This window comes from Rattus rattus, chromosome 12 (assembly GCF_011064425.1).
Source record: "Rattus rattus isolate New Zealand chromosome 12, Rrattus_CSIRO_v1, whole genome shotgun sequence".
NCBI lineage: Eukaryota > Metazoa > Chordata > Mammalia > Rodentia > Muridae > Rattus > Rattus rattus.
The window spans coordinates 21,618,111-21,643,613 of record NC_046165.1 but is presented as its reverse complement, the minus strand read 5'-3'; the positions used below and the strand labels follow the sequence as shown (position 1 = coordinate 21,643,613).

The window sequence follows — 25,503 nt, the reverse complement described above, 5'->3', positions numbered from 1 at the left end:
ACAAAAAGCCCTCAAGAAAAAAGGGGGGGCGCTTGGACTTTGTGTCTTTGATCTTATTTGTCTAGGAATTTACTTTTTATTGTTTAAACCCCACAACGCCAAGGTGACCCCAGACGACTGGATAGTCACGCACTGCACTGTTCTGCCTACCCTGGAGAGGTAGACTTGTCCTCATACACAGAGGGACCGTCTTCCACTGCCTCCGGTTTTTCTATTCCCTGCAACAGGGCCTGTACCAACCCAACGATGTTGCCTCTTTGACCTCATTTTCAGGATGAGGTTAAGAATCTTCACATTACTACTATCTAGTGGCTAAACTCAGGCAACACTAATCTATACCATGCTGAGTCACTGTGGAAAAGGTAGAATTCCCCTGCTGCCCTGAGGTGACAAGCTGAGAGGTTTGTACGGGTATGTCATTTTAAATCAGACTTTGGTTTGTAGCAAGGGAGGTGTGTGGCGTGCTCAAGGAACTTGACTTCTAAGATAAGATTCTACTGTGTTAAAGAGCATCGGGGGTGTCTGAGGGTTTTCTACACCTGTGAACAGACACCATGACCAAGGCAAGTCTTGTAAAAGACATTTAATTGGGGGCTGGCTTACAGTTCAATCCAGTATCACCAAGGCAGGAACATGGCAGCATCCAGGCAGGCATGGTACAGGAGCTGAGAGTTCTACATCTGAAGGCTGCTAGCAGAATACTGATTTCCAGGTAGCTAGGGTGACCGGTTTAAGCCCACACCCACAGTGACACACCTACTCCAACAGGTCATACCTCCTAATAGTGCCACTCCCTGGGCTAAGCATATATAAACCATCACAGGGCGCTATCCCAAAAGCTGTTGTCTAGCTGGGCTGCCTGGTCTGGCCTAAGTGGAGATCAAATGTCCAGCCTCTCACAGAGACATGGACATGGCACGGTGGGGGTAAACTCAGGGGGGGCCCATTTCCCCCAGAAGAGAAGGAATGGGGGATGGGAAAGGATAGGAGGGGGGGTGACTAGGAGGGGAACAGTGAGCAGGATGTAAAGTGAATGAGTAAAGTAAAAAGGAATTAAATGTAAAGAAAAGGCAAAATGTTTCTTTGTGGAGAATGTTAGTAAATGGAAAGTGCTTGTGAAAGCACTTGAGTCAGACGGTGATGGCGGAGAGGCACGAGTCACCTGATTCCCCAAGAGTTTATCAAGCTGTGAAATGGATACAAGGTAAGAGACAGTGATTGAAGTTAGGTGACTCAGAACATCTTTCAAACAGTAGTAGGGAAATCAAAGTGACCTGGGCAAAACGGGGTGTCTCTGACTTGGAAGGCTCTGCTTCGGTTGGGCTTTAAAATTCCAGGCACCTGAAGCTCACAGTCACAAAAAATTTGCACTGAGTCAATGCAATTCATAGGCAAGGGGTTCCACTAGATTCATAGACGGGAGCTTAAAAGAGGGTTCTTATGTAGCAGAGTAGATTCTGGGTAACATAAAGAGTCTAGGTCTCTTTTGCATTTAAAGCAGCAGAAACTGAGCATGGGGAATGGCTAGGCCATTGGCTCCCCGTGAGACAGTGATGCTTTAGGACCCAGACAGGCATGCCCATCAGGGAAGGCTGGCTCTCCCTTCTGGGATCTCTGGCTTTGGCAAAGACAGAACTGTGCTGAGGGTGAAGTTCAGTTTTCGATTTTAAGCCAAGGAAAACCTTTACTTTTAAGGTCTCCTGCTAAAAGACACTGCCTGGCCAGTGTCTAGCTCCCTTTTTTTTTTTTTTTTTTTTTTTTTTGTCAAAAACAAGGATCTACAGATTAAACTTTGTTCTAAGTTATGGTATTTTTCTATTCCCGTGTCAGTTCACTTTACAGACATGTAATATTTCTTCTAAGAGCTTGACTATTAGGGCTTCAGAGTAAACATATCACCCATGAATCTGGCTCATTAGTGGGTAATTTACTGTTGCAGATAGAAGGAAACAGTTAAAAGGTGAAGTAACTCACACACTCAGAACCTCTATTCAATAGTGGCTCCCTAGACAGACAACAGGAAAAACATTACAAGACCCGAAACACGACATCTATCGTCCCTCCCTCCAAAGCCCAGTAAACACGGAAGGGACAGCAGAAGGAACCCAGGGCTAGGGGATCACAAGGGGCACCATGAGAGGCTGCCATCTTGGCAAGCAGTGGGAACTGCACTCTGCAATGTGTACCAGCGACTGTTCATCTGCCCTAGATGGCGTTATAAACATTACGTCATGGATGGGGACGGGGCTCAGGGCCACACCCTTCACAAATTACTGGTAGCTTGTATGGGGGGGGGGAGGAGAAGTCAGTTTCTCCAGTGGTATTGCCACTCCTAAGCTGCCCATGTTTCAGTAACCTCCCACCCTGTTCATGTGGGCATCTCTCATAATTAGAGTTAGTGGATCCCAAGGGGTAAAGACACGAGTAGAAGAAGGGAGTTCGGCAAGAGAGGATGGCAGAGTAAGGGAGAGTGGAAAATGACCAAAATGCATTATATACAAAGTGTTCAATAATAACAATACATTCTTCAGTCCGTCTCATGTGTGATGTGTCTGGGGGTACTGAGCCTAGGGATATCTGTCTGTCTGTCTCTCTCTCACACACCCACACACACTCACGGAAGGGAAGCGGTCTACCACTGAACTATTACATTCCTACAATCCTTTTTAACTTTGTGAAAACAAGGTCTAGATTGCCTTTCACTCATAGCTCACTCGGCCCCGAATGTGTCTGAATGTGCGATCCTCCGGCTTAGCCTTCTGAACGGCCTGTCTCTTCCACCACACCCCGCCAACTTTTGAAAGAAACACATTTGTATTTACCCTTGAATGTGCAGGTAGCTTCAAGGTCTTCTGACTGCCTTCAAGGGTTTCTTCCTTGTTGGAACTATTCAGGTATTTACATTTTGGTGAGCTGATTATTAATTAATTCTAAGAATAACCTTTAACTCTCTGAGGCAGTGCTTTTGTTATCTTAAAAGAGGGTTTAAGGCCAGTAAACAGGTGATACTTTTTACTTTTTGCTAACACTAAAAATGGCCTCAAATATAAACAGGTTTTGGAAACAGATTGCAGTAACTTATTACTGTTTAGCAAGGCGTATTTTAAAAAGATGGCCTAGATTACCAATTACAGCAAATTGGACTGTTTCCTGAAACTTACTTAAGATACATTAATTTCTATTGTTTTAAAACTATTCTGATTTATATAGAGATTTCTAATATGGCTTGCTAGGCTAAAGAAAACTCTAAGAATGTTTTTGTAAAAATATCTATCCTTGTTTTAATTATGTGTGGGTGTCTAGGTCTGTCTATGTAAATGAATGCAGGTGCCCAGGGATGGCAAAGGCGTCGGTCTTCTGGAACTGGACTTATAAGTAGTCATGAATGATGTGCATGCTGACAACTGCCAAGAGAATCCACCAGCTTTAACCCCAAGAGTCATATTTCCAAGTAGAATATAGCTTTCATTCTGAATATATAAAGAAGCTATCCCTTATTTTTAATCATAAAAGAATTTATATTTCATGGTAAGTCTCACAGGTATTAGAGCATCAGAATAGAATCAGTGTGCCGTTTTGTATCTTCAAAGTAGACTGTTTAAAATACTATCATATAATAGATCTGAAGCTATCATAATATATATTGTAGTATATGTCTGATTAGTTCTCTAAAGTTATAAAAATACAACCGCAGTAGTAACTATCTTTATTCTCAAATTGATAAAACCATTTAACATATATTTTACAGTATAAACAAATTAAATGCTATGCATTTTGCTTATAAAGTGACTTAAAGTATTCAAGCATGTAATTCAATTTGTACAAAAAGTTAAGTTTTCAAATAAAGCTTTGGTTAGTAAAACTGACTATATACCATCAAATCCATTTTTCAATGTTGTTCAGAAAAGTTAAAAAAACAACCCAGAACCTAACCAACTAGCACAAGTATTTCCTGTACAGCCAGAGCTCCCTACTCTTCAGTAAGGGTAAAATGTTCTCAGAGTTGCCTTTGACGTGGAACTCTGGGCCGGTCTTTTCCTTCTCAACTGATGCGCCTGAAAGAATGCCATCACTTTTGAAGTTTAAGCTGTGTAGAAAGCCACACTCTGTTTTGTTCTCAGTTAGGTCATCTGTCTTTAGGACCGTTAGCTTCCATAGCCTCAGGCTTTGTAAAAGCCCCACTGAAACATGCTGCTGGGGTGAACCACTTCTAACTTCTCTCAGAGCAGGCGTCTGTTAGCACTAGTGCCCAGAACCCAAGCTCATACAGTACCTAAAAAAACAAAACAGAACAAAGAACCCCAAACCTTAGTATCTTTATACTATACAGAGTCTAGAATCTACCTTTATTTGTATGAAAGTAATAGGAAAAGCTACATAACTTAAATATAAAATACCAGTTTCAACCAAATTGACAATCACAAAACTGTATTTTCCTATTAAAATGTTCCAGTTCACTGAGTAGTATTTACTCGAATTATAATGAAATGTATTTTTTTAATTTAGTGTTTCTGAGCTGTACAGATACTCTTTCATTTTTAAAGCTGTATTTATTGTAGCTATGTCACTCCAAACTTGAAAGCATGAGCCATCACTACGGTTCACTGAGACTAATATTCTTTCATCAAACTGTTCTGAAACAATTTATAAAGTTCTACTTTTAATTATTTCAGTTGGGTTTTTAAGTAAAATTTTCATTTAAATTGTTGTGTAATAGTTTAAGACTAGTTTAAATAAAGACTTAGAGAGTAAAGCATTCCTTTACATACAAAGCCTCAGGCACCACGGACATTAGTGACAGAACAGAGAAGAGTGTATGTGTGTGGTTTAGCATTTTACACAGGGACCTAAAGTTTATACAAAGCTAAGTGCCAGCTCTCTCCTACTCCACAGAGTCCTCTAGATTTGATCCTGGCTCTCTCTGTGTGCCCTCCTTAATAACCACGGCAACATTTATCAGTGTTCTAAGTTCTTTGATATTTATATTTTTATTTTTAAAACAGCTTCATAATGTTTGAAAACATTCACCCAGTGTCTTCTGAGCGCTGTCATACATGTCTCTCACAGAATGCTCACTTTCCTGAGCTGTATTAAACACCTTATAACAGGTGTATTTAGAACTGAAGACCCTAAAATGTCAAGTTTACATTTTTTTTAAAAAATGCATAGAGAACATTTCAGAAAACCTATTAGTACACTTCTGAGATATTACAACACTCAGGTTGTTTCCTTCAGACTATGAATTACTTAATTTTCATAATTGGATATTACTTTCAAATATAGAACAACATTTTTAATTTTTAAACATTTGATTGCTATTAGGCTGCAAAAAAAAAATAAAATAAAAAAAAAAAAAAAGGAGTTATCTGACCAAACTGTAGGTCTTCCGACAAACGCCCTTCATTACAGAAGCTCACCAACGATGCCAAATTTCTATGCCACAAAACAGAATTACAGCTCTCGAGCAGATAAACGTTTATTAGGATGCGTTTTCTTAAAAGGAAGGTGCTACTCACTCACCACGCCCCCTGTCACGCAGTCCCTTACCACGTAGGCATCATGTCTGGAAACCACACCCTGCCAAGATGCTTGGACACTTCCCAATGAATCTGTTCCAAACTATACTTCTGGTCAGGAATTAACACTTCTTCCATAATGGATAACTGAGACAGGCGGCCCCCACACATCTTTACAAACTCGACAAAGGCACTACACGAGACCTCACACTCCCCCAGCCCAATAGCTGACAGATTTTTGCAACGCTCTGCAATGCGAATCAACTCTTCATCAAGGGGCCGCAAGCCATTGGCACACACTACCAGTTCTACCAGTCGCGGGCAGGTCATGCCCACGCGGCCAAGCACATCTTTGCTCACTGATCTCCCAAAGTAAAGATGAGTGGCAGGGATTTCATAACGGAAGAACGGGTCAAACTCCTCTTCGTACAGGAAAAAATACATCACTAGGTTGACCTTCGGTGAGTGCTTGATGAAGGCGTCCCAGCTGCTCTTCTGGATCGTGTGGAAGTGTGTCTGTCCCGGGTTCTCACTGACAACATCAATGCGCAAATGTTCTAAGCGAACGTGCTTTTCAGAAGACAGTGCGAGCAACAGCTCATCACTGAGCAAATGGTAGTTCAGGGCCAGCTCCCGTAAGCCATGACACTGATCAGCCACACACAGAATCCCTGGCAGGGGGAAGAAACAACGCCCAATTACTTATAAATTATTGTATAAAATTTACCTGTTTAACTGTTTAATCAAGTGCATGTCCTAGAAAATACCCACATTTCCCTTTTCACCAATTAATGCAGTTTCAAACTTCAGTTGTGATAATGAATTACAAGTTATACCCACTCATATTATTTATCTTTTTTTTTTTTCTTTTCTTTTTTTCGGAGCTGGGGACCGAACCCAGGGCCTTGCGCTTGCTAGACAAGCGCTCTACCACTGAGCTAAATCCCCAACCCCTCATATTATTTATCTTATAAAACCAATTCTATATCCTTGTTGCTCATTTATAACTCAAGAAAATCACCACCATCATTTCAAAAATTTGCCATAATGAAGTAAGATTTATCCTAGAAATGTAGGGCATCACTGTGTTTTTCCCTCCCCAGAACTCATTATGTAGCCCAGGGTTGGCTTCAAACTCAGTTTTGGAGCGCCAGCTGTCATATCATTAAAAAATACTAAACTCACAGTTGGAGAAAAATTTCATGTTCAACTAGAACAGACTAGAAGAGTTTCTGAAATTCAAAATGTAATCATAATATAAAGAAAGGGGATACAATATGACCATATAAATGAAACAAAATATTTGCAAAGTAAGAAAAATTCTATCAGAGCTTCCAGGGACTAAGCCAGTACCCAAAGACTATACATGGACTGACCCTGGACTCTAACCTCATAGGTAGCAATGAATATCCTAGTAAGAGCACCAGTGGAAGGGGAAGCCCTGGGTCCTGCTAAGACTGAACCCCCAGTGAATGTGATTGTTGCGGGGAGGGCGGCAATGGGGGGAGGATGGGGAGGGGAACACCCATATAGAAGGGGAGGGGGAGGGGCTAGGGGGATGTTGGCCTGGAAACCAGGAAAGGGAATAACAATTGAAATGTAAATAAGAAATACCCAAGTTAATAAAGATGGAGAAAAAAAATTGAACTAGTAATTTATATACTGTTCAAAAAGAAAACAAAAGAACAAATTTAGCTGAATTTCAGAATTTCTGAAGGATATTTAATGATACCTAAGCAAGTGGAAAGACATTCATGTTTTTATATTAGAACCTTGATGTTGGTAGATGTTGTATTTTAATCTTAACTGCATTTTACCCTTGCATTTGATAAGATGATCCTAAAGTTCAGAAGAATGTATAAAGCACACAAAACAAAGAGCAGTCTTGAAGGTATCTACCTTAAGATTCAGTTTTTAGATTACACACTATCCTGCATGGCTACTGCAATAGCTTATATGTTGTACACAAGCAGAACTACATGTATGTGTGACTGAGTGGCTAATTTTAGCTATTAAGTTAAAAGAATTTAGACACAGTATTCCATGGTATGGGGTCCTGAGTTAAAAAATAAAATTAAAAAAAATAAAAAAGTAAAAAAAAAAAGTAAGAAAAGATCTATCAAGTGGTTATAGTTTACCGATTTAATGTAGGATATATGAAATTATCACTCTTAAATGAGTCAAAGGGACCACACATTAGCAAAACATTAACATTAGCAATAATGTTAAGAGCTTTGAGCTCGAAGGAAAACAATTTCTTAAACACTCCCATCCGATTCAAGACATGCTTGCCCAAACTATTATCCTAGTAACAGATGACTTTACCAAAGATCAGTATTTCATCTCCAAAGTAGCTTTATAGGAGAATTGCCCCAGAAGTGTCTAAACTAGTCAAAACACACTACTCAAAGCAATTCTTCTATTTAAAAAGGACAGGGTTAACTAAACACATTTTCATTGCTGCTGTTTTACAAGCTGTGCTAGGTACTAAATCAGTTTACCCACAAATACTCAAAATCTAAGGAATTAAATAATATTTCTAGTTCAAACTACAGACAACTATGAGTTCTTTGGAAAGTTGGCTGATGTTTTGCTGGGGCAAACACATGAAAGACTTCGTGAAAGTGGACACAGGTGTGAAAGGCTAAGGAAGACTGGTGAAGGAACGTTTTGCTGAAGCAGACAGGAGAGAGAATGGTCTGTTAAGGCAAGCACGTGAGAGGATTCTTTGCTAACGACACCATGTGGTCCACCTTACGCTGTGTAGCTGAGCCTCATTTGTCAGACTCCATAGAGAAATGCACCAAACACTTCTGACGGTGTGCTGCAGTTTCTTGCCACACCAAGAGCTCTAAGTGATTGGATGCATGTCCGAAAGCAAGGCACGTGGAGGACATGGGATGTTTGGAGGGTATAAATAGGACTCCATGGAGTGGTGAAGACACAGCTTGGCCTGATGGTACAGCTAGCTGTGCAGCGCTTGTGGGCCCTCTTGTTTTCACTGATCTTCGCTTTCCCGAGAGAGGCACAGCTAAGAACTTGCCCTGGTACTAACCCAACTCTACCTATCTGGACTGCTGGTGAATCCGTGAAGTGTCTGTGAGTGGATCGAGCTGCTGCTGCCTGCTGGCCTGTGCACTGAACTGCTGGTTTCCAGACAACACAGACGGGCGTTGCTCCAAAGAACCTTTCTAAACAGGTCCACTTCCCCCTTATCCTTTCTTTCCCACTACCTCTCGTGGCTACAAAGGAGTTTAAAGCATTTAAGGATCATCATTAAAAACAAGATTTGAAAAAATTAAAGTTACACAACTAGGTAAAGATAGCAAAGCTCGAATACAAAAAGACTCTAAGTTCATGCATAACTATTATTTAAAGCAAGACCACCAGTAAAGTAAAACTCTACAGGAGTGGACAAAAACAGGCAACAGAAAAAGTGACCCACAAAATAAAGACTCCAGCAAAAGTGCATAAAGAGCCCATGTGTCACTGAGCCACTGTTCTTCCAGGTACACGCGTACATCACATACAGTGAAATATGCCCTAGCCAAGCAAAACAACCGAACCACAGCTCTGCAACATCAAAAAGCTCGACGCGAAGAGAAAATATTCACAAAATCTTAAAGATGCAAGAGAAGCCACTAAAGGAGCTGCCACCATCACTCTCAAAATGCCCTCTTCCCCCAAGAGTTACATTCCACTGTCTGTGATCTGGCAAGGGACACCATGCCTATCGTCATATTATGGTACATGACACAACTCACCTTATAAGATAAATTACACAGATAGTTCTAATCTAAATAAGAGCTGTTTCAGACTCAAATTTACTCATTGCTAGTTCAAGAAAAGGAAGCCAGAGCCAAAGCACATGGGACTTTAACTGCTAGCTTTAAGATAATCCAAGTTTTAGATAAATTATTTTTTCATACATAAAAATAGTTAAAATAATGAAATCAGCAAGCCGACTCTAATAGGGACCATGCCCCACCACACCACACTGAGTGAGAAGAGACATTAGTGCCAACAAGCTCAACAACACAGCCTTACCCCACAGTACAAGGGAACGGAAGTGATATTTTCCTGGAACTTCCAGAGAGTCCACCCTGACAGACACTGGTCACAGCAGCCACCTGAGACCTGCCTACAACTCTGCCTTACAAAACTATAGATCTGATAGCAGATAATGCACTAGTAAAAGGCATTAAATACATAGCCAAATAGTGACAAACACAAGCCAATAATAAAAAGACAAACACTTTTAAAACAATAAGCTACAGGAAAAATACAGGCAAAAACCTAAATTAGTATTTCTCAAAGAAGATATACAAATGTCCATTAGCATATGAAAATAAAGTCATTAAACAGCATAATAGCACATGCCATTAATTCCAGCACCCAGGAAGCAGGAGGTACATCATTAACTATTCAAGGCCAGCCTGGTCTACATAGAATTACAGGCCAGCCAGGGCTATGTACTGAGACCCTGTCCAAAACATCAACAAAATTATCAAGAAAATGTATCTAGCTTATACCTATAATCCTGGGAAGCTGAGACAGGAGGCTCACCGTGGCTGACAGCTAACCTGGGTTATTCAGTGAGTTCCAAGGGTAAGAGAGGCCCTGCAAGGTGGCAGTGAGGCTGTGATGGGCTGTGTGTGTACAAACCCAAACCACAATGAGACTTGTACATACCAGCTGGGATGGCCATGAGAAAGATAAGGCGCTTTAGTGAGGATGGAGGAATGCACAAGGGCATTCTTACCCTCATCTAATGCTGTGAGTTTGGTCCTTTTTGTTCTGGAAAATCCTCCCTAACATCTTCCTTCGGAACTCCCAGAGTACATCTTTGCTGAATGATTTGCCACTTCTTGTTGCTCTGGTAACCCAATACTGGAGCCAGTGTGTGGCATGTAGCACAGTTCCTCAAGTGAGGAAACAGCCACTGCATGCTGGCAACCCTATCATTAGCTAAACACCAAGAGAACCAGTATGTCTGCACAAACTACAGCAACTTCCACACGCATTACCTGCTACACACAAAAGGCAGGAAGCAACCCAAATATCCAGCAACTGATTTTACACAGCAACAAGAAGGAATAAGATTTCAATAGATTATACATATACAGCACAAGCAACCTTGAAAACATGCTAAGTAACAGAAACAGACACACACAGACAGACAGACAGACACAGACACACACACACACACACACACACACTCCATGTCAAGGGACTACCCAATACAGACAAACTACAGAGACAGAAATGCAATAGTTTTGCTTAGACCTGGGCACATGAGTCATGCTTCATTTTGGTCACACCGACAATGTTCTAAGTGATGAGGATGCAGACACTATTCTGTCGCACACTGAAAGTCAAGAATCATGTTTCACTCTTTGTTGTTGTTGTTTTTGAGACAGGGTCTATCTGTACAATCACCCTGGCTGTCCTGGAACTTCCTTTGTAGACTAGGTTGCCCTCGAACTCACAGAGATCCACCTGCCTCTGCCTCCCAAGTGCTGGGATTAAAGGTATGCACTACCACACCTGGCTCATAAATTCTTTTTCAGTAAAAGTTTTATGATGATGATGTGTTGATGAGTAGGTTAAAAAGTTTACAGACTATTTCACAAGGCACAGAGTGCTGACTGGAGATCAAAACAAGTCCACTTCTCTAGGGCTCACAGCTCGTAGGACATGGGAGTGAAGAGCAAACAAGGTGGGTGGAGGTTAGGGACAAAGGACTTTATACACTATGAACCTGAGGAAGACAGACCTTACTCACAGCAGACAATAAAATGTGGTCAAGGTCAAATAGAAACTAACTGCCAAGGTCTATTAGTCTATTCTTAGCTTCTATTCTGTAATCCTTTCAGTGATCATGCACAAGAGGCTGAGACAATAGGTAAACACAGCACGCCTAGTACTCCGATCGCCAGACCCTCGGTGATCTGGGAGAACAAGCGAAGCAGCTGAGTGAACTGCTTAGACCGCGGTAGCATGACAGTCGTGCTGCTTTTTGGTCACACTGACGATGTTCTAAGGTTAGTGATGAGGACGTAGACACTATTCTGTCAGTCATTTCAGGGAATTCCAATCCTTTGCTATACTAGGAAAATAAAACAAACCAGCACTAACAGACTGCTGGCCAACACCGCTGAAGACAGGGAGGGGCTTCAGCAGCGGAGAGGTCAGCAATGAACCATCAGCACGAGGATGAGAACACATTTATACTCTTCAGTATGAACGAGTCACTTGTAATTCAAAAAATCTCACTCTGGACAATGCACTAAACTTAGAAAAGTCTACATAAAGTAGCTGGAAAGACCTCTTACAATGTTATTCCTACAATTTAAGTTTTAAAGAGAATTCTCTCTCAAAAAAGGCAACCATACTTAAATGCATCTCTATGTAAGAAGTAACTGTGACTGTTCTGACCCAAGACACCTACACCTCAAGTTAGTGGAATTCTATTTTATCTCAACAAGTTCTCTAAGCAGACCTTACAGCATCACCCTGCGGTTTCAATGTGAAATGTCTCTCACAAACTCATGCTTGTACACTTTGGTCACAGCTGTTAGTGCTGGTTTAGAAGGTTGTGGAGCTTTTGGTGGAGCCTGATTAAAAGAAAGGAGGCACTGGGCTAAGGCCCAAGGTTTTATAGCTGGGCTCAACTTCCCCTACCCTTCAACGAGGCTCTGCTGTCCTGTGTCCTACACTGAACCTTCCCAACCATCGTGACTAGCACTTACAACCACAGTGACTAGCACTTACAAACTGAGCCCAGAGATGCTTCATCCGCCCTTAGCTGCTTTTGTCAGATACTCTGCTCCTGCAGCGAGTAGCTAAGAAGCCTTCCTCTCTTCTCAAGTCATTTATCCATGCTATACTCAATCTGCCACATAAAATGACTAGAAAATAGGATGAAGTCAGTCTAAGCTAGAATACTGAAGATATTACTACTGTCATTAGGACACTGAGTATTTTTTGAAGAAAAATGGTTTTGCTAATTCATTTACAAGTTTATTAGCAGAACTATTAAATAAACAAATTTCTTAACTTGAGAAACAATATAGTTACTAAAAGATGTCTGGAAAAAACACGACATACCTGCTGGAGAGACATGAGGACAGCTGCTCATTTTCAGCAGCTTGAGTGTGTCACTGTTGTTGGCCACTAGGACTTTAAGGGATGGGTCATCTACTGGGGTGTCGTCTATCTTAAGTGAGGACAGGGATTTGGAGTTTACAAACACAACTGTCAGTGCAGAGATAAAGTGAGACTGAAAGACAAAAGATTAAAACAGTTTCAGTTCTTCAGAAATGACATGTTACAAGGTTTCCTTACCACGAATATCTGTCTGCGCCCTAAAGAATTTCCAAACTGTTAGAAGGCAGCAGCCCTGCATGAGGTTAGCAAAGCACAGTTAAAGAGGGGAGCACTCTGAGAAAAGCCTTTGTGCCTGTGGAGGGAAGGGTCACTTCAAGCCTCAGAATACTCCTAAGTGACAGCAACCTCAGAGGTCAGAGAGGAACCTATAACCCAGTCTAAGTCTCCCCCACACGCACACCTCACTATATCTGGAAGCTAAAGTCCTGTACACTGCACCACATGAGAAAGAGCATCAACAGAAAATACTGGACAATCATCAAGATTTAAGTCAGTCAACTCAAAGGCTGTAACTCAACTGAACCATGGAAGCACATACAGAGACTTTAAAACAACCAGAATCCATTTAAAAATTCCAAATTTAAAACCCTCTCAAAACACTGAATCTAAAAGATTTTCAAGTCTTGATTTTAATGTCTTTTACTTATAATCTACTGAACACAGACCTAATCAAAAGGAATTGTACAGAAACAAGAACGACAGCATATGTAGAGCGCACACTGTGAATCAGAGCTGAGATGAGCTGCAATCAATGGGTACGTAACTCAGGGAAGAAAAGGAAGACCAAGCTTCACACACATCCGCAGAGCCAACCTCAACCTACACCTACCTCTGTAAGTTCTCCACAGCAGGATCAGAGCAGGAAGCCATCCTAACAGACAATGAAGCATAAGGAAAACTACCTCCCTGGTATCAATCCTTAACTTGCTTTTCCTTTACTGTGTCTAAACAACTGATTTATAAAATTGTGCTTTAATACCTTAAGCATTAATATCATATATCTTGAAATCAAACAAGTGCACCTTCCATGATCACAGTTCCTTACTAGTAAGCCCATAACTACATACTAACGTCTTTCCTCTCTGTCCTGATGTAGCTATGGTCACATATATTTCTTCTATTTTTAATTCTTTTCAGAATAGCGAAAATCTTATTTCAATCTTTTCTAAAAAACAAAAATTAAAAAGGACAATAAGCATCTAAAGCAGCTATATCAACAGTTCTTAAATTAGCACTGCATATATAATATGTAAACTGAGATCCCAAATAATAAATCAAATTATGTTCAAAATACTTTATAACAGTTTAATCTATATAAATAATTTTTTTGTTTTTGTTTTTTTCCCAAGATAGGATTTCTCCATGTAGCCCTGGCTGTCCTAGAACTCGCAGAGATCTGTCTGCCTCTGCTCCCCAAGTGCTGGAATTAAAGCTGTGTGCCACCACCACCATCCAGCCACATTTAAAAAATAATGGCAGGTACAAAAAGATATCAGAGTATTTCACTTCCCACTAGGCTTGAAAAAGCTGGCCCTACACTGTGTAAACTCAGTCTCCTAGCATGAGACCTTGAACAACTATCTCTACTGGCATCCTCTGGACTGTCAGAAGACTTGGCCTCAGCCAAATTTAGGAGTAAGAGTCCAAATCTGTACATGGCCAGACCTAAGAGTCGCAGAGACCTGACTCAGGTACATTAAACAGATTCTATTTTCCATTTTTCTTCCTTGCTCCTAAGAAAACATTCTATTTTAAAATGTACAAGATTACTGAAACTTAGAGGTTTTGAACTCACAATATTGTATTTGGGTTCTGCTATTCAATTGGAAGAATTACCTACTAGTTATAATTTACACTTCCTGGGCCCTCTAGTACAATGAACTGTGAGCCGAGCCTACATATTTGGTGCTGGAGAGATGGCCCATCAGTTAAGAACACTGGCTGCTCTTCCAGCAACCACACAGCCACTCACAGATGCCTACAACTGCAGCTCTAGGGGAGCTCTAGGGGTCCAACGTGCTCTTCAGGTCTCCGTGGGTATCGGGCATATACACAGCACACATACCCACACATAGGCAAAAACACGTACATACCTAAAGTAAAAATAAAGCTTTTTTCTTTAACCTACATATTTTACTTTGTGGCATACTTTTAAAAATTCCTTTTTCAAATTGCAATTAGCTACTTTGGGGATGCTGCTCAGTGGTTAGGACACTTGCAAGGCCACAGATGCGATTCTCAGTAACACAAACACACATTGCTACTGGGTGCAAACCAGAGAGCAGCTTTCTGGCCTTCTCGAAGGCATTCTGATAAGTTTTCTATTTCAAAGAGAACAGGTGTGGGTCAAGGGCAATTACCGCTACGTTTTACAAACCGAGTCCCAACCCTGGAACCCACGTGGCAGAAAGAGAGAGGTTCCTGTAAGCTGTCCCAACTGCCACATGTGTACACACACCAACTAAATGTAACCAAAAAAACCCCAAGTTTTTAAAAAGAACACTTGTATGGTACACTGTTGTTTAATTAGATATAGACCAACACAAACAGTAGTTAAATTCTCCTAAGAATAATTAAATGGCAGATAATCCAAACTCTATAGACATTAACTTTGCTTAAAGTACATTTGTCAGAAGAGTTTACATTCTGAGCAGAGTACAGCTGCTCGACCCTGCATTCCTACTTGTGATGTTTCACTTCACCCACCTGATCTGAAGGCTCAGAAAGCAGCAGTGCCCATGGCCCTCTTTCTGACATGGTTAGCCTCAGTTCCACTCGCTCCTTTTAGCACTTCCACTACTCAGCGGCCTTCTGTCAGGTCACTTGCTCTAACATCACCAACAACCAGGTACTGCTTGAGAGCATATTGTACTGCTGTTCTGGTACAGGACCTAGGTTTGGTTACCAGCACCCACATGCTAACTCCTACCTGCCTGTAACTCCAGATCCTGGGGATATGACACCTTTTTCTGGCCTCTGCAGGCTTCAGACACACATGAGGCACACATACTTACATGGAAATAGGATGCTTATACACACAAAGAAATTAAAAACTCCTTAAAATTGCATTCTAAATACTTTCTCAAGACTGTAAACCACCACCAGCTCTCCAGTGCACATCCTGCTCTGCTGTCCTGTCTGCCTCACTGTAGGCACTAACAATGGATTCCTCTGCAAAAGGAAATACACCAGCCCAGCAGATACCTTTGGTAGATCCATAAAGCTTGGCCGAGCAGTTGAAATAAGTCCAAGCGTTTTTAAAGAGCAATTCACAAGCTGCGATAATATATCACAAGCTGCTTCAGCGGATTCTTTGCTGCTGTCCACCTTAGAAAGAAAACACGGCTTATTCACGTACATACCCACATTTCTCTTTGAGTATCTTAATCTTATAAAGGCAAGAAATATAGTTACTAATTTGGCCCATTATCATTTAAAGGACAAGGATTTTCAATCATCTCTGTCCCACAGCCTCAGTCTAATTTTCAAGAATGTGTTCATTATAGTATACACACACATATATATGTATATATGTAAATTTGGTGCTGTAAGACTAAATTGACTTATTTCAAACTAACTATAAAATCAATCAATTTTGTGTTTCAGTAATAATTTGTACTTGGTCAAATCACATAATACATGTAAACAGTGTCTATGATGAACTGTTTCAGGGCACCAGAAGAAACTAGTATCTATTTGTTTAGAATTCTCAGATGAACCACACAACCTGAAATTCTCTAACGCTTTTAATAGAAAGATAAATATAGAATAAAATAAGGGTGTCTAACTAAACAAGCACAAAATAATAGGAACCAAAATAGAGGCAGCTGCTCTTACACACTTCCTGCTGAGACGTTTCTTGAAGAAAACATTATCAAACACCAACCCCTGAAGGGGAAACATCAGTTTTCCTCTAGACTAAAAATGTTAAAATATAGTACCATTATTCTTATTTCTAAATTTGTGTTTTACTGAATCCCAAAGGTGCTCTTAAATGCTATAGTGTGTGAAACTAGCGTACTAATTGTAGTTTTCAAAATGAACTTGCCGGATCACGTGAAAGTCATCAAGTACTGAAGACATTCCCATTCTTATGCTTAAACCACGTGGCTGAGAGACTCTGAGGGGACTGAGCACGGTTTTTGCCTTTACACTTCCCTTGGTGAGTCTACTGAACAGTTTGAAAAGCACTGACTGGACTAATAAATCTGACTCTAAGTTTTTTCAGTCTATACTAACCACTAAGAAGCCAGACTAATCCCTGCAACGTGTCTGCTTTCTAAATTAGAAAATACTTCTTCACACGCAGACATCCCGCATGAGAAATGTTAAACACAGTTGGACGTATGAGTCATGTATGTTGGACAGAGCTGACTTGTGTCAGAGAACCCAGCTGACCTACCATATGCAGGAATGATCTTTACAATTCCTTTCTATAGATTCGCCATTGCAATGCTCTAGGGCAACTCAAAGATGAATAAAACCGAAGGGAAAGCACTTCAGGTTCCCTCCACGGAGGGGGGAAGGAATTCCTCAACATTTGTTTGCTTGAATCCTACCCCTTATCAAACAAATAATACATCCAATTGGAATTTCAGATAAACAAAACAATAATTTCTATCAATAGGTATCTGTGGGATGCATCCACACTAATCATTATCAGTGAAGTCCAGTAAAATTAATGAACTAGGCACCTTTTTTTCCCTCTTGACACAGAGTCCTTCCTGCTAAGTACCTCTGGCTAGCATTGAACTCACCCTCAGCCCCGGCTGGTCTTAACAGGTATCCTGAGAACTTTCTCTTTGGCTATAACTGACAATGCTATGCCTAACAAGCTACTGCTTTTATGCACACAATCTCTTCAGTCACACTTACTACCAAGGTCTCCTATCTCACAAGGAAGATAGCATCTAGTGATGGCATGAAGCTCTGGGTTAGGACCACTGCTTAGAACAGATTTATCATGGCCCTTTAGCAAACAGAAAATAGAGGGAAACCAGGCAATTCTTGTCCTTTTACTACAGTTTTTGTTTTTTATCTTTACCATTTTGAAGAGATAAGTTCTGACTGTATATAGGACAGGAAGGCCTTAAACTGTTGACTCTTGCCTCAGACTCCCCAGCATGCTTTTTAGCCCACTTTTATCTTTTAACAATAATTACCATTTAGAAATCATATAGGAAACAATTAGCGTTAAGGAGTCAGCAAGCATCCCATATTTCTTTCTTCTCTTCAAAATACAGTGTGATGGACGTTTGTTCTCACATGAGCTACTGCAATCAATATCATTCATATCTCAATGCCTCCTCCCTCACCCACCTCAATATTTGTGAATCTTATATGTCCATTGCAACATGTCCATTTTTCCACGAATCCTCCTGTTTTCTTCTAAAATATTCTCAAATTATTTAGTCTCTATATATTTTTGTTTTGTTTTGTTTTGTTTTTTAAGGTAAAAACATACCACACCATGCACTCCTTTAATCCCAGCACTCAGGAGCGGAGGCAGGCAATTGAGAGTGAGACCAGCCTGATCTACAGAATGAGTTCCAGGACAGCCAAAACTATTTGGAAAAACCCTGTTTCAAAACACCACCACCACCACCACCACCACCACCACCACCACCACCACCACCACCACCACCACCACCACCACCACCACCACCACCACCACCACCACCAAACAAAAACAAAACAAAAAAAAAACAAAAACAAAAGCAAAAAAACCAAAACAAGACCAAAAACCCACCCCAAATCAAATCCCAAACCAAACCAGCCACAATGCAGTGGTTTTTAACCTTCCTAAGGCTATGAACCTTTGATACAGTTCCTCATGTTATTGTGACCCCAACCATAAAAGTTACTTCATAAAGTAACAATGTAACACCCTAAAGGAGTCTGGACCAGTAGGCTGAGACCCACGGCCCTAATGTTTATTGTTTAGTTCTCTTTCCTCGAATTTGCTGCCAACCATTCACCATTAAGTTCAAACTTGAGTCAATTATTTATGCTCACTTAGTGGCTTCCTTTGCTCTTTTAAGAAATTAACTGTAAAGGACTATTTTAGTTCCAGCAAATATAAAAATTATTTGTAAAGAACTCTAAGGCATGCAATAATTTTAAAACATTAAGCACTTTCCCTGAAAATTTAACTATTTTAAGGACATAAGAAGTTGTATTGGTTAATATTAAAGCCAGTAAACATGCTTCTATTTTCTAACAGAAGGAGTGGGGGTATTACCTTGAAGCTGACATACTGCAGATGATTTGAATGCCTCTTAATAATCTGTTTGATCAGCTCTGGATGTGTAGCTTTCAAGTAAGATGTAGCTGGCTGATTCAGTTCAAATTCAAAACATCGCCACAAGTCAGGCATGTGAAATACCTGATTCCAATTCCGGCACACTTGAGAAGCATGAGCCCGGTCAAGAAGAGGCAAATACTTAAAAACGTGGAGGACAATGTCCTGAAGAAGGTTACCCCAGTCACAAGGCTGCGAGCACTCATGTGTTGTCCTTGGTTTCTTAGGCTTCTCAGCAGTGCCTTCCTCAGGTGAGTCCTGGTCACTATCTCTTCCTCCTCGTTTCATCCTATTTAGAGAAAGCCATCATTTTCCCCCATCCTACTCAACTTTTAATCAAATTCATTTTCTGTCACTGAACCATGTGTTTGGATTTGGACAGTTAAACAGAAATATGCATGAAAACCGGAACCAACAATTCAAGGAGAATACAAAAATACAATGAAAACTGCTAGTGGAGATGAACATTTCTGGGGTGATTTTAAACTTTTATACTTAGAACTACTTATCATTTAAGTAACCCATGAATCTATAACTCAAAACTTATAGTCAACTACTTAAAGTAACTGTAAAGGAGGGCCTGCGATGATATTATCCAATTTTTCTGTCAAATTTGAGGTGGACCAAGGATCGCATGAACCTCTAGACTCTAGAGAGGGTGAAAGCTGAGTGGTCAACAGACCTGCACATGTGGCATCACTGTACACAGCCAACCTCTGCTTAATGTAAGTAAACTTGGATTGAGAGTTCAGCCCAATGGTAAAGACCTTGCCTTAACTAACTCCAGGCCTGAGCTCAACCTGTAGCAGCATGAAATAGCCTGACTAATTACAGCCAAGTACCTGATTGTGTGTTGTCCTTTCAGCCAGGATATGGTCTCTTCTCCCAACACATTACTGCTTTTTCTGTGATTTTCTGAATGTTACTTCCATGCTTTTTCTACATATTCTTACCCACCTCATGCCATTTGCTTCTTGGATAGAGGAGATGTTCGTGGCAAACTCTACCATAAGCTCTAAGACCAAGCTCTCTAGGTTTGAATCCTAGCTACACTTCAAAGGAGCTCCATGGCTTTAGGAAATTACAAGACTGTCAGATGCTTCAGTTTGCAAAGCAGTGTTCTTTAGATACACCGTTCTTGTGAAAAATGAAATACTAGAGCCCAGTATGAAAGCCATCGCACAAAGAAGTGATTGTCCAGAATGTGAAGAACAGTTTAATTTTTCTTTCAAATAAGGAGAGGGAGCAGTGGTGTAGATGTGGAGCAGTGGTGTAGAGAAGCACACTGGCAAGGGCCATCACTAACTGAGTGTATCAGCTAACAACGGGCAGTGGGATTACACAAGTCCCAGTTATTTTTTCCAATATGCTTTTTTCCTTTCTACACTGTACACAGTTATTTCATACAATCAAAGTTCCAAAGGACACATTTTGATTTGTTACTTGATTTACACTGCATTCTAGAGTAAGCTGGGCCACTCCTTGGTACTACTATTTAGTCTAGGATCTACAGTGATTGTTTAGAGAGTAATTCTAATAAGGCACTGGTCCAATCAAGACTCAAAAGGATGGCTTAACTCCAACCAACTTGTGACAAATCATGACGTAAGACTCTGGCTCCTCTGTGGAATGAAGGACTTGCACGTGTACAGACTTTAGCACCGAGGGCTGGAGAGCAGAAACAGGACTTTGGAGGGCACAACCCTACACTGTCAGTCCAGGAGGCCTTAAAAGAGGAGCAGTCCCTTCTTTGTTGTGCCTGCACCTAGACACACTCAAAAGGGCATAGTATTGAGTAAAAGGAGAATTCAGAAAACAAAATGAGAGGTGACAAGATGGCTTTATGGAAGAACCAAACTTATTTATGAATCTACGAATAGACTTTTAAATGTGTTCAGAATAAAGTTAGAATGATTAACAGTGCCATTTTTTAAAATTAAAAAAAAAAAAAAAAAAGCCCTACTAGGGGTTAGCCTGTCATTATGACCCACTTTCCAACTTTAACTTCTCCTGAAGGTTTAACTTTAATTTTAGCATTTCAATTTGGGTCAAAGAACAAAGAGTCTGCTATTTAGAACTCAAACTTTCTTATTGACAAAAACTGCTCAGAATTCTGAGATACAGATTCAAAAAAGATGACACTATCTTCCTACTTCCAGACCTCATGCCAGGAGGCTCTGCCACATCTGGAGAAATCCTCTAAAGCGAGGAGGTAAAGGTCAAACACTTCGTTTACAGTCAAGTGTACAGACTCAAAACCAACACAAGGATGGCAGCCTCACTCACCACACTTTAACGGCACTCTGCTGACCCTAAGTTTATACAATTTTTATGTGAGACAGGCTCACTATGTCAGTCTGGCCAGCCTTGGAATCAGAGATCCACTGCCTCTGCCTTCCAACACAGTTCTACCTAAATCAAGTATATTTCAATCCAGCTCTCCTCTGGGAGGAGGAAGTCGGACAACGTAAAAACACCTTCAGTAAGGAAGATCAAGTATAGCGTTATACTTGATCTAAATATAAACTGAATACATGGATCATCAAAATATGTATTAGTACTTATTAGTTTATCAACAGCTAAAAAGTCTACAGACTATCATAAGCAGTATGAAACTAATGTCACTAGCAATAGAAAATGAACAGACTAAATGTTAAAATGTGCTGTGCACTATTAGGTGTAAAAGTAACATTAGTGAATGATGACCTAATAACGTTTTAAATATTGCTTTTCCCTTGTTGGTCTTTTTAATTCAAAGTTTGCAATGCTTTTATTTTAATTATCTACACATGAAGCGATGCTGTATAAAGTTGAACAATTCACTAGTATACTAGAGATTTACAGTAATGGGTTTTTATACTGCTTCTAGAAGAAGTGAAAGTGCTCTTGCTATCTGAACAGGAGAGGCGTGGTGTATCAAAACAGGACAATAAATATCAATAAGATTTTCTAAGCACAGAAAACCTGGGCCCTAGCGGTTGTGATTTATTGCAATGTCTCCGGAACCCAAAGAAACTAAGGTGGCAGGAACTTTTGCTAGTATTCGGATCAAGTGTCTGGGAGGAAAAGTAATGACGGACACCTAGTAACTAGTGAGCAGCACCAAGAATTAGTGAGCTAATCAAACATTTCCTCAAACCAAAACGAAGAGTCAAACTTTCCTTACTCAGACATTTACAAATTCTGGACATGCAAAGATTTTTAAAAAACGCATTTGCACTTAAGCTTTAAAAGTCCCGTTCTGGCACTACATTCGCATTTGTCCTTTTGTTTTGCTTTACGTGGAAGGAAACCTAACATACATTCTTTGGTTGTAATATAAGAATCGAACAATATTGAAAGAGATTAACTGTCAGAATGGTGAGAGCACAGACATAAACAGCAGCCGGCACACAGATAACCCGGGTGAGAGTTTTAGAATAACAGACATCTTTATAAAGGGTTCAGGGAGATTTTTAAAATTAGCCTTTTCGTGTAAGCAAAAGATAAAACATCTGGGCAAGTGGGATAGGCACCAATACCAACAAGACGCCGCCCGCTCTCACCTCGCGGCTTGGAGATGCCCTGACCTGGCTGCTTCCGGGTGGAGGTCTGCAGTGCGACCGGAGCGGCTGCACTTAAGTTCGCCAAGTTTTCCACTGGGCGCCTCCTCAACCCGGTTTTCTCAGACTTTTCCCTCCGCCCTGCCCAGGCCCCCGGGCTTTCCAGCTTCCTGCCCCCGCGCTGCTGAGGGCGAGCCCAGAGGAGCCCGTCACCCAGCCCCGCCACACGCGGCCGCCGAGCGCGCGCCACGCCTTGTTGACAAGTACTGAGGTCCAGGCGGGGCGTTCCCGCGCGCGCCCCCGGCCGCCGCCGACCTCCCCGCCCGACTCCGGGCTGCGGCCCCGAACCTCCGCCGTACCTGCTGCCGGGGGCGGCTTCCCCCACACACCACCCCGGGCTGCGCGGGCGGCGGCGGCTCCCGCGGCTCTCACATGAGGCCTCCCGGGGCCCCGTCTCCGCGCTCCCGCCGTCGCGGCCCCCGCGCTCCGCCCGCATCCGAGACGCTGGTCCGCGGCAGGCGCCGACGCGGCTCCACCTTTGCGGCTCCGGCTGCCCGGGCGGAAAGCTTCCTTTCTCTGTCCCGCGCAGTCTGCGTCCTTCGCCCCGGCACCTCCTCGTCGCCGCCCGAGACGCCCTCGGCGAGCAGCGGCCAACAGCAGCCAACAGCAGCGAGCCCCGAGCCTCGGCCCAGTTACAGAATCCAAAATGGCGCCCGGGGCTCGCGGCCGCGCGCTTGCCTCTGCGCGTCTCCGCCCGAGCTGGCGGGCGCGCGGCCGAGGGGCCTGGGCGCGCGCGCGCGCCGGGGCGGCTCCAGTCTCGGGGACTGTCCCTGGAGAAGTTTGTTTAGGGGCGGAATGTGGGCGGGTTGAAGTTAACTAGGAGCGCCAGGCCTTTCCCAGGGTTAAACCCGGAAAGTTTAGGGCGGTGGAGCCGACGCGGAAGAGAGAGGAGTGTCTGCAAAACCCGACCCACCCCTACCGGACGTAAACATCAGCTGACAGCGACCCACCTCCGCGAAGAGGGCGCGGCCAAAGGTGCTGTCTGCACACAGGAAAAAAAATAATAAACCAACATGGTTAACGTTTCGATCGCGACTGATTTCTTAAGACAGCATTTGCATTTGCATTTCCGTTTTTCCAAGGCTTTTTTAAATGAGTCATAACTTTTTCATAACCACTATTTACTTATGAAATAGAACCCCGAAGTCTGAGATTTCTTTTCTGAACCACATAGGGAAAAGTGTAAAGAAGCGGATAGCTAATTAAACGAAGACCCCTGGCGGAGCGTTTTGTAAGTCAAGGCGTCTTTTAGATGCTACCTATTTGACTTGTTTTTAGAAGTTTGGACTTGGAGATGCCGACTTTTCTTAAAATAAGAAAAGTTCACAGAAAATCTTAAGGTTGGCTGTATACCGTGCCTTCTGCTCTGTGTTATTTTTCCAGAGTAAATAGCTCTTCTCTCCTTCCAACCTCCTCTCTCTTCTGTCTCCTACCCTCCTCTTCCCATTTCTTTATACCGAGTTTCACTTTGTACCCCTGGCTGGCTTGGAACTCAGATCCATCAAACTCTGCCTGACCAATCCTGAGATTGAAGAAATGTGCAGTCATAGCCAGCAAAAACATGCTGAACTTTAAAAGGCTTTTCATGTATGTTTTAAATTTATTAGTAGCTTTATAACCTTTATTTTCATTTTGTTATAGGTGTGTGTGTGTGTGTGTGTGTGTGTGTGTGTGTGTGCACGCGCGCGCGCGCGCGGACACGAGTGTAGTGCCTGTGGGGTCTGAAATGGATGTTGGATTCCCTGGAGCTGGAGTTACCTGCAGACAGGTGTGAGCTGCTCGTCCTGAGTGCCGTGACTGAACTCGGGCCAGTTGGAAGAACAGCAAGCACTCTTAACTGCTGAGCTGTCCCTCCAGCTCAAAGTCATGAGAACAGGTTCTGTCACACACTTAAAACCATAAGCTTGATAATGTCACCATACATAATATATTGTGCATTTGAACAAACTAGAAGGAAGGAGTTTTAATGTTTTTAACCAGAAAAAAATATGTTTGAGGAGTTAGAATGATCAACCTGATTTAAACATTAAACGTTGTATACATGAACTGATGGGGCTGGAGAGCTACTCTGCAGTTAGGAGGACTTGGTGCTTCTGTAGAAGATCCCAGCACCCACAGGGTGCTTCACAACCATTCATAACTCCAGTCCCAGGAGATCTGAAAGGGGGCACAGACATACATGCAGGCAAACACTCAGACACATAAAATTAAATACTAAACACTTTAAAGGAATACACTAACTGAAATATCACAATATACCTTCGTACGCATAGTTTTCTGTGTTAGTTAATGAGTATATTTTAAAAAGTCAAATGAGGAATTAGAAAAGCTACTGAGAGTAAGAGTCTCAGAGAGCACTGTTCATTAGGAATATATGCAAGGGACAGTGGGACTTAGGTTTGTAGCACCACAGTAAAAGTTAAAGGTCAGTTGGTGACATGGCTTAGCTGGCAAAGGCACTTGCCGTCCAACCTGATGACCTGAGTTTTATCTCTGGAAACCGTGGTGAATGTGGAGAACTGACTCGCTCTGGCCTCCTGACCTCATCTGGAAGACGCAAGAGACGCGCGCACGTGCACACAGACACACACACACACACTCACACACACACACACACACACACACACACACACACACACACAGACACCAAGGAAAGAAGGGCTGGAGAGGTGGCTCACTGGTTAAGAGGACACACTTCAGTTCCCACCACCCACAATGGGCCACTATCATTCCAGCTCCAGAGGACTGGAGGGCACCTGCTCTCACATGCACAGACCCACATACATAAAGGGAAGCAAATCCATTTTATTTGCTTAGTCCAATGCATCCAACGTCTTATTTCTACGTTAAGCCGTGCAGACAAAATCATTGGACTATTTTCTGTTTTTCTCCGTGAGACTCAGTTGGTAAAGGG

General features: G+C 41.9%; 1 protein-coding gene across 3 annotated transcripts; it reads right to left on the bottom strand.

Moving 5' to 3' along the window:
* Nucleotides 1-3,689: 3,689 nt before the first annotated feature.
* On the bottom strand, nucleotides 3,690-24,147 carry Fbxl3 (F-box and leucine rich repeat protein 3). 3 transcript variants are annotated; one of them, XM_032917351.1, is made up of 5 exons: nucleotides 23,066-24,147; nucleotides 18,928-19,276; nucleotides 15,891-16,013; nucleotides 12,627-12,798; nucleotides 3,690-6,187 (listed from the first exon to the last, which is right to left on the bottom strand). In XM_032917351.1, the coding sequence occupies exons 2-5, from the start codon at nucleotides 19,273-19,275 to the stop codon at nucleotides 5,544-5,546; spliced, it is 1,287 nt and encodes a 428-aa protein (XP_032773242.1). In that variant the 5' UTR covers nucleotide 19,276; nucleotides 23,066-24,147; the 3' UTR covers nucleotides 3,690-5,543. The 3 variants fall into 3 exon arrangements, with proteins under 3 accessions (XP_032773242.1, XP_032773241.1, XP_032773243.1); XM_032917350.1 differs by having other exon boundaries at nucleotides 22,889-24,146; XM_032917352.1 differs by lacking the exon at nucleotides 23,066-24,147 and adding an exon at nucleotides 22,533-22,767.
* Nucleotides 24,148-25,503: the final 1,356 nt, after the last annotated feature.